Below are 9,473 nucleotides of genomic sequence, written 5' to 3' on the forward strand. Positions count from 1 at the left end.
TGGATGATATGCTATTGGCTAGCAAGAATACTTATGAGCTAGATGCATTAAAGGCCAAGTTGCATGAGGCCTTTGATATGAAGGATTTGGGACTTGCAGGTCATATTCTTGGTATGCGCATCACGCGTGATCGGAGTAGGAAACTCCTTTGGCTTTCACAAAAAGAGTATGTTACAAAAGTATTGTAGAGTTTCAATATGGAGGGAGGAAGCGTTTCAATATGGAGGGGGGGAAGGCAGTGAGTACTCCATTGCCTCCATATGTGAAACTGAGTCATACAGATAGTCCCAAATCAGATGAGGAAAGGGCCATGATGGCCAAGGTTCCTTATGCATCAGCGGTTGGGAGTCTTATGTATGCTATGATAGCTACTAGACCAGACATTGCATTTGCAGTGGGAGTTGTTAGCCGGTATATGGCTAATCCAGGAAAGAGGCATTGGGAGGCAGTTAAGTGCATCATGAGGTACATGAAGGCTACCACGGAGATGTGCATCTGCTTTGGTAAAGGCGACATGTGTGTACTTGGGTACACAGATTCAGACTATGCAGGGCATGTGGATAGTAGGACATCCACTTCTGGTTATGTGTTCACCTTTGTAGGTGGTGCAGTGTCGTGGATGTCTCGTGCACAGAAGTGCGTGGCTTTGTCTACCATAGAGGCTGAGTATGTTGCAGCCACAGAGGGTTGCAAGGAGGCTATATGGCTTGATCGGCTAGTGGGAGATTTGGGGATTCATATAGGTGTACCGACATTGCATAGTGATTCCATGAGTGCTATTCAGCTAGCACGGAATCTGGTCTTTCATGCAAAGACCAAACACATTGAGGTCAGGTACCATTTCATCAGGGAGGTACTTGAGGATAAGCGCATAGAGCTTGTCAAGGTTCATACAGATGATAACCCTGCAGATATGCTGACGAAGAGTCTACCTAGTCAGCGGTTTGAGTATTGTCGTGTATTGACGGGCATTGGATAGTATGCTCACTGGTTGTTCTCCCTTAAAGGCACATTGTCCTTTAAGTGGGAGGTTGTGGGGGTTAAAGGTCACTGTGCCTTTACCCCGGTTATGTACAATACTCAAACACATATATAAATGAATGAAAAAAGAAGATTAGGGTGGTTTTGCACCCACCAAAACTTGTGTGGCTCTCTGTCTCTCTCTCTCTCTCTCTGTCTCTCCTTCCGTTCTTGCTTCCATTGAGAGCACTCTCAAGACGCACACGGTAGGCGTATCCGAAGTCGACCACAAGGATCGAACACACACACACAACGACATGAACCAGAGCCTCAACCACCAAGACCCATGCGGGTTTTACAAAACTTGATGGGGAAGGATGGCTTATACGCGGTGAGAGAGAGAGAGAGAGAGAGAGAGAGAGAGAGAGAGAGAGAGAGAGAGAGAGAGAGAGAGAGAGAGAGAAAGCCAAAATAGTTCATTGTGCATAATTGCCCCATTTTTTGGGCTAATAGTTTTAACAAAGGCCAATGAGGAAAATTTGGAATTTATGAAATTTAAAAACTCCCCTATTTGAGCTTTGCCATAGTAGAACCATTGCTAAGGCTACCTCCAAGCCAACAAACATTGAAACGTCAAGGGTATTGGATACCATGTAGAAAGAAGAAGTGCATGATTGATGTATAAAGAGCTTTTATTCATCAAAGTGTGCATGATTGATGTATAAAGAGCTTTTATTCATCAAAGTGTGCCTAGATGATACCAGCCAACAAATTTGGAGGAAGTTATTTGTAACTAGCCAGTCCTTATTAACCTACCCTAGACACGACCTAGGACGGAGTATAGTTTAGTTGCGTGTTCAATATTTGGAGAGGCAAGACTGCAGTAGGAGGAACGAGGAGCAGCGACAACAGCAGCTCTACCAGACATGTGAACCAAATTAATCGAGAATTTGCAGAGACTATAAGGGTGGTGTTGAAGGGTATGGCAAATCAGCTTGTTAATTTACAAGGACGATTGCAGAGGGAGAATCCGCGGAAGGACGAGAGAGACGACGAGGAGCAGCATCCTGAGCTAGCGGGGATCTGCGGCGTGCTCGCACAACGTAAGTCAAGTCGAGAGGCGGATCAGGCACCTCAACGTGCCCCTCCAACATCAGCAATACTGTGCTCATCGCTGGCCTCGAGCTCGGATCATCCTGTATGCACCAGAACGCCACTTTTATCAGTCGCTCCACCTTCTCCTCCTCTGCAGCTTCCCAACTTTCACTCCCTTGTAGCTGCCTGTCAACCACCTCCATCACCTTTCCCGCCTCCGCATGCTGCACTGCCCATGCCGGAAAATACCACTCCTCGGTTGCCACCGATAGAACCAGATTTTTCCGCCCTCCTATCAACTCCAGCAGCACCATCCCGTAGCTGAACACGTCGCTCCTGTCCGTGATAGGCAGGTTTAGAAACCATTCCGGTGCCATGTACCCCGGCGTTCCTCTCATTGCTGTCACCGTTCGGCTTTGCGCCCTGTCCAGCAGTTTCGACAGCCCAAAATCTGCCAGCTTTGCGTTGAAATTCTCGTCCAGTAGTATGTTCTGAGGCTTCACATCCAAATGCACTACAGCATCTCTCGACTCGTCATGGAGAAAGGCCAATCCTCGTGCCGTGTCCACAGCGATTTTGTAACGGGTCTCACAAGGGAGAGATCGTCGCTGGCCTGTATTGTCGTGAAAAATCCACCGGTCCAGTGAGCCATTGGACATGTATTCGTAAATCAGGAGCCTGTGCGATCCCTCCGCGCAGAAGCCGCGCAGCCGCACCAGGTTGATGTGATTTATGTTCCCCAGTGTGGCAACTTCGGCTCGAAATTGCTTGCTACCCTGTGCCTCAGCAATCTCCAATTGCTTCACGGCTACTGTTGTAGTATCACGAAGAGTACCCTGGAACACGGATCCCGAGCCACCGCTGCCTAAACTAGTTTTGAAATTGTCTGTTGCTGCTTGCAACTCCTTGTATGAAAAGCGTGGGGGCAAGCCCGGCAAGGCCTCTAGAAAAGCATCGTCTTCCGACGGTGGAGCCATGAGATGATGTCGGATAATCAATCCAATGACGAGAACAAGAGAGATGATGAAGCCTGACCCTCCTACAGCTACACCTAGGATCAGACGTGAGCGGTTCCTCTTAAGAGGAGGAGAACCAACTACTTTCAGATAGGCGGTTACAGTCGGATCAGAATTGTACTCCATTGTTGAGATAGTGTCGTACTGATAGCAAACACGTGAAGAGTTTTTGTAGAAGGCGGCAACACAAGAGCAATTGGAAAGACACGACTCCTGACATTCCTCGGTGGTCATAATTCTTTGAGCAGTGTATGTATTTGCGTAATAGTCTACGCCTTGGAGCGCCCGAAGCTGCTGATAGGAAACGGAGGTCGCATTGGTGCAATTCAGAGGGTGTAAAAGGGCGCAACCTTGCCGAAGATCGGAAGCGTTTACCGCTCTGAAATCGACACTATTGGGACAAGAACAATTCTTTACGCCACTACATAGACCGTACGACCCGCAATACGTTGGAAGTTTGCAAAGGGCATTGAAATACCCACCAAAGAACTCATTGTCTACGATTTGGCCGAGCTGAGTTGATTGGTAGTACGCTCGGATGTCCCCGTCCGGATCTATTTTCATGAAGCGGAAGCCATCGCCAGTTTGGCGAGTGCTGAATTGCACAGCGTGAGTCACAATGCCGGTATTCGCTTCTTGACATTGTGGCGTCAATACTTCTTGCACGAGAGCGACAGACGATCCATCTGGAGCATATAAGATATCTGTGCGATTACAAACAGAGTGCAGGGTACCATTTAGAGAGGTGTCTTGTACGATGTAGTTCAGGAGCTGATAGGGGACATTTGCTTCTCCGTTCAAGCTGGCGTAAAGAACAGCTCCTCCGGGTTCGGCCTTCAAACTGAAGTTGCCTTCAGCGAAGCTATCCCAAGAGACGCTGGACGTAGCAACTGCGCCAGTGACCAGGCGTTGGCCCACAACCAGCGTATCTGTGGGATGCTCGAAGCTTTGCCACACGATGTCTCTGGCAGTATCGTTCCCACTGAGCATCAACAGGTTGCCAGTGTCGTTCATGAGGGCCATCTTGATACCAGAGGAATTAGTCGACCATGCCACAAAATCATCGGCATCTTTCAGCATGAGCTTCCCATCTCTTCCCAGAGAGAGTGTGGCACGGGAAGAGACAGGATGGTTGCGGTTGGCAGTCCACACAACGGTTGTGTTGAAGCGAGTGCTAAGGACGACGAGGAACTTAAGGCTGGGGTCGAGGCGGTGAGCGTAGAACTGCCAAGAATAAGAGGCGCTGGCGCTGAGGAGGATGGGGAGGCTACTGTTAGCAGAGAAGGTCCATGCAGAGTGGAGAGGGAAGAGAGCTGCAGAGGCCGCGGCAAGGGGGGAGATGAAGAAGGAGAAGGGGAAGGCAAGGAGGGGTAGCAAGAGTGCGGCCATGGCGGAGGAGAAAGTGCAGTGGAGGAATTGAAGGACTGGTTGTTATAGATGAGTGCTCAGTGAAGGACTTGTTGTTAGAGATGAGTGAAGGAAGAGACAGTCGTGAGCGTCTAGTACGTTGAGACCGCAGAGACACGCCATCCAGTCCCATCAACTTTCGAAGAAATCACACGCCATCTCACAATACTTACCTCCCTACATGGTTATGATTTGCCTTCTCTTTTGGGTGAGTGTACTTACATCCCATCGTACAAGGAGTTACATTGCCAGGCCAAGGCGGACTTCATAAGTCATTGTGTCATAGGAGATGAATGTTAGCTTTACCGTGCACAAGAGCATTGCGGGGGTCTCACTTTCTTTCACCTACTATAGTGGGGCTCTAGTGTGGAGGGTTGAGGATGAACACAAACTAGATGATGTTCGCTTTAGTGTGCATAAGACGACTGAGATTCTCGCTCTCGCTTTCCCTTACCTACTATTCGATACGATTCCTAGTGTGGAGCGTTGAATATGAAAAAGATAACTACAACAGGATGGCTAGGGTCCCTGACTTTTTAGGCAAGTTTGAACCATTTTGTGAAAGCCAGCATTGAAAATAAACACTCCTTATTTCATGTTGCATTTCGAGAGGAATTTATAGGCTCCATTTGAATCGCTAGGGTGCAGTTCCCCAATAAGGGAATATGTAGCACCACGTAGGAAGTGATGCCATTCATCGCCTCTAGATTTTGGTTGGATGAAAACATGGATGTTTGTTAGCCATGATTTATGTCTTCATAAATGCGATGTTTTCATTACTAGCTACATAGGCAATAGGCCATGCATCAATGACATAGAGCATGCATCTAAGATAAAGTGCACTAACATGCATTCAAATCGGATGTGGTCTCTTCACTTTGGTGCCTACGTAGGCAATAGACCATGCATCAATGACATGGCATGTGCATCTAAGACATAAAAACAAATAATACCATTAGATTTACAAATTACACAAACTAGATATCTAAATTTAGAGTTGTAATAAGATGTCACAACTTAAAAACATGCACAAGGAAAAAGAGCTAAATTAGAAAAGAGCAAAGTTGAAACCAATGCTATGTAGTGCAAAGGGGACGAGATGGGATCTCTCTCTCTCTCTCTCTCTCTCTCTCTCTCTCTCTCTCTCTCTCTCTCTCTCTTTCTCTCTCTCTCTCTCTCTCTTTCTCTCTCTCTCCCCTCTAATAAAATTTTGGCTAAATACCAAAAGTTTGCAAAAGAGCATTCAGATTTAGCCTAGTTGTACTATGAGTTTGTTTATGTATATGCCTACATGTGTGTGCACCAATAAGATTTGTCTGTGCCTGCATGAATGCATGCATGTGTGTGTGTGTGTGCGGGCGCATGTGTGGAGTGTACGCATGAGTGAGTGCATGTATGTGTGTGTTCGTATGCATATGTTCATGCAGTTTTGCATGTGTGTGCTGTGGATCAACTGGATACCAGTGATCCAAGCGAGCCTGGTAAGAGGATTGTACATTGTGTGGAAAGGTATAACCCATAGGATGTAATTCTTTCCAAAAATCAAGAAGATCAACATGGAGTAAAAACTGAGACCAAATCTGCCTTTCAGAGGCCAATATGTGAGTATTCCCAGAAGTATTATCACCCTGATGCGGAGCACACATGTACGTGAGTCAAAATGACAAGAACTTGTCAAGAATCTTGGAGAGCCACATTCACATTCATACATACTGGTAGTCTTCTAGCTTTGTGTGCCTCATTTGACTATGTATTAGTTACCAAAATAGTCTCAACATGAGGATTCTAGGTTTGAAATGTAGGTGCAAGACTACAAGACAAAATTAGAAATTTCAGGCAGGCATTCACTACCTTCACCCCCAATCATCTACTTTTATAAAGGCCTTATTGACTAGCGACCATAGTGAACACATGTGATACATACAAAGAAAGTACCTATTTCACTCTTTCATTCAAAGTTCCCTTTGTACTTTAACCACTTTACCATTCATACAAAGACATAAATTTGACGTAAATAAAAGAACTGCACCACTTTTCAACTTCTGCATCAACATAAGAAACTCCTTGTCAATTTTGTTGCATGTCTATCCGTCCTTGGAATTTAGTGATGAATTGCATACTTTGAAGGACTATCACAATAGCCACTCATGGGTGATTCACATGCCTTCAAAATCTAGGACTCACATTTGTGTCATATGTGCACCTTGGAGATGCTCCCCAAAATTCTCACTAGGGAAAGTAGCTCGAGGTTCATAACACGTGCATGTCAGAGAGAGAGAGAGCATGTGCATGTGCGCGTGCATGCGGGGGGACACACATGCGCACATGCATGCACACACACGAATGTGCATGCGCGCACAGACACGCACATGTGTGCGCGCACGCACACACACACACAATTTCTACACTCTTACATATTCACACAAACACACACACACACACACACACACACACACACAAATTTTTCTTAATATTTATCTCATTCATACACACACACACACACACACACACACACACACACACATTTTGCTCAATAAGAATTTCCACCCTTTTCCCCCCCTTTTTTCCCCATCTATGTTTGGTCCTTGTGTCAAAGTTTTTTAGAAGTAAATTATTAATTTTATTGGCCCCCCCAACCCCTACCACACTCTTGTCAATTTTTAAGTTTGTTTATGTATGATTATCACCCCCACTCTTGTGAAATTTTACACAATTCCCCCCCCCTTCTTATTTCTTTTCTTATGCTTTACCATTTTATGCTCGTGAAGGTTACTAAAGGGGAGAGCCTTCTTCTAATGCTCAAGAATGTGCAAGGGCAGTGATGGCGTTAAAGACATAAGAGGGATACTGTGCAAAAGAAGCTGGACAACAGTGAGTGGAATGAGCCAAGGCACCAAGAGAGGGAAAGGTAACATTCCAAAAGCATAGTAAGAAGGACAATGCTAGTGAGCTTGCCTATCATCAACTCCGGGTGGGTAGGTAAGACGGGAGTGGTTAAGTAAAGGAGGTTAAGTTAGGGGGAGAAAAGTGAATCCTATAGGAAAATTATGAAGGGTAATAAGCATATAAGAAGGGAAGGAGGTATAGAAAAGATCCTTGCCAAAATTCCTTGTTGAAAATGAATGAAAATATTGTCTCAAACCCATAAATCATATAATTCTCATATCGATAACTAATTCACGCCAATACATCACCTGCTTGCTTCCTATTACTTAGTCCACCACTTCCCTCCACCCTTTGTTAGTAACGACCATCCCTTACTCATCATGGGTGCTCCCAATGTGCTTACTTTTCCTCCTTATGCATCTCCTCCTTAAGTGCTTGCATCTTCTCACTTGTGGCTTGACACTTATTCCACCGTCACCACCTTTCCGTAACTGCCATGCACTCCACACTTAATACTACCCCACCGTTTCACTCTACTTATATATGCTTCTCTTTGCTTTGTTCACATCTCCTCATTCACGTCATAAAGCCTCGCCTCTTTTGCCCTTCTTGGCCTTCACAGCTCCAGCACGGCTTCTTACTGGTATGCCTCACCTTTTTGACTCTCTGCCTTACGGACTCTCTACACACACAGTTCGTCTTCTTGCTTGGGACTGCAGCTTTGTCATAGCCTCATCGCCTTCCTTCACGACTCCTTGTCTATTGCCGTATTTGCTCACGGCTCTCCCTTGATGCTGGATAGCCCTTAGCGACTTCACTTCCTGCTGTGCTTTCTCCTTCCCTTCTGGCTACGGCCTTCTTCATTCACTTTCACCTTTCCTCATTCGCAGTTCAAGAGCTTGTTTACTTGTTGTCAAGACTTGAAGACTCCCTCCATGCCTCCTTGCCTCCGCGATCTTCATTTGATTACCCTTCTTGCCCTCCTTGCCTCTGCGGTCTTCCATTGTGTGACTCTCAACCTCTTGAAGATTGTCGTGTGCTGCGCCACTCTCACCTTGCCTTTGTTCTTCTAGACCGTTCGCCCTCTTACGTGTTGGATGGCAGTCCACGCTTTTTTGGATGAGTCAATCGTATGGTTGACTATGGTCTCGTTAAGTTTCACTGATTCCCTTGGTATTAATAGGTTCGTGCAGGCTTTATTAATTTGCTTAGTTCCCCCTTAATTTTTAAACTTTGCTTCTACTTACATTCTAATTGTTTCATTTTTAACATTGTATTAAACCGTGACAAAATATGAAGAGGGGAGAGGAGAAGCGTGGAGATGAGGAGAGAGGGCACAGCTAGAGAGCACACCACAAATGACTAACTGTACACTAGATTTAGTTGAAAAAATAGAATATATACAAACCCATTTAGGGTTAGGGGATCTAACCCTTTTCTTTATAGCTCTCTATAAGGTTAGTGCTATGCACATATGATCACGTGATGGTGCTATGCACACATGATTGACACATGATGTTGAGAGTGAACTCTCAACACCTTTCCTCAAGATCAACATCATGAAATAGGCCTTCCCTCAAGATGATGATTCTCGAGAATCGAAGAAGGACTGAGCATTACATTCCATCACACCCCTTTAATGGGAATGTCCTTCCTCTCCGTCAAACCAAGAGCTAGTCGGTGTTTCTCAAATAGCTCTTTACCAAGTGGTTTGGTAAAGATGTCTGCAACATTCTCCTTGCTATCACAATGCTGTAGTGTGATGTCACCAAGTAACACTCTTTCTTTAATGAAGTGCTCTCTGACATCAATGTGCTTTGTCCTGGAGTGATAGACTGGAATTTTCAGCCAATGCTTGAGCCGATTGATTATCACAGTATATTGTTGTTGGCTTTGAGTTATCAAAGTAATCTATTTTTGACAATAGTCTTCTGAGCCATATAGCCTCACATGCACCTATAGTGAGTGCTCTATATTCTGCTTCCGTCGAAGACAAAGAAATAGTTGGCTGTTTGTTTGACAACCATGATATAGCACCTTGACCAAGGAAAAATGCATATCCCTATGTCGATCTCCTGGTCTCATGATCTCTGTCATAGTCACTGTCAC

At 45.3% G+C, this 9,473-nt stretch overlaps 1 protein-coding gene across 1 annotated transcript; it reads right to left on the reverse strand.

Moving 5' to 3' along the window:
- Positions 1-1,693: 1,693 nt before the first annotated feature.
- On the reverse strand, positions 1,694-4,527 carry LOC147904107 (G-type lectin S-receptor-like serine/threonine-protein kinase SD2-5). The gene has a single exon (XM_087370615.1). The coding sequence runs from the start codon at positions 4,458-4,460 to the stop codon at positions 1,959-1,961; it is 2,502 nt and encodes an 833-aa protein (XP_087226741.1). The 5' UTR covers positions 4,461-4,527; the 3' UTR covers positions 1,694-1,958.
- Positions 4,528-9,473: the final 4,946 nt, after the last annotated feature.

Source organism: Dipteris shenzhenensis, chromosome 3 (genome assembly GCF_047967505.1).
Source record: "Dipteris shenzhenensis isolate YYH24624 ecotype China chromosome 3, Dip_SZ_1.0, whole genome shotgun sequence".
NCBI classification, from domain to species: Eukaryota; Viridiplantae; Streptophyta; class Polypodiopsida; order Gleicheniales; family Dipteridaceae; genus Dipteris; species Dipteris shenzhenensis.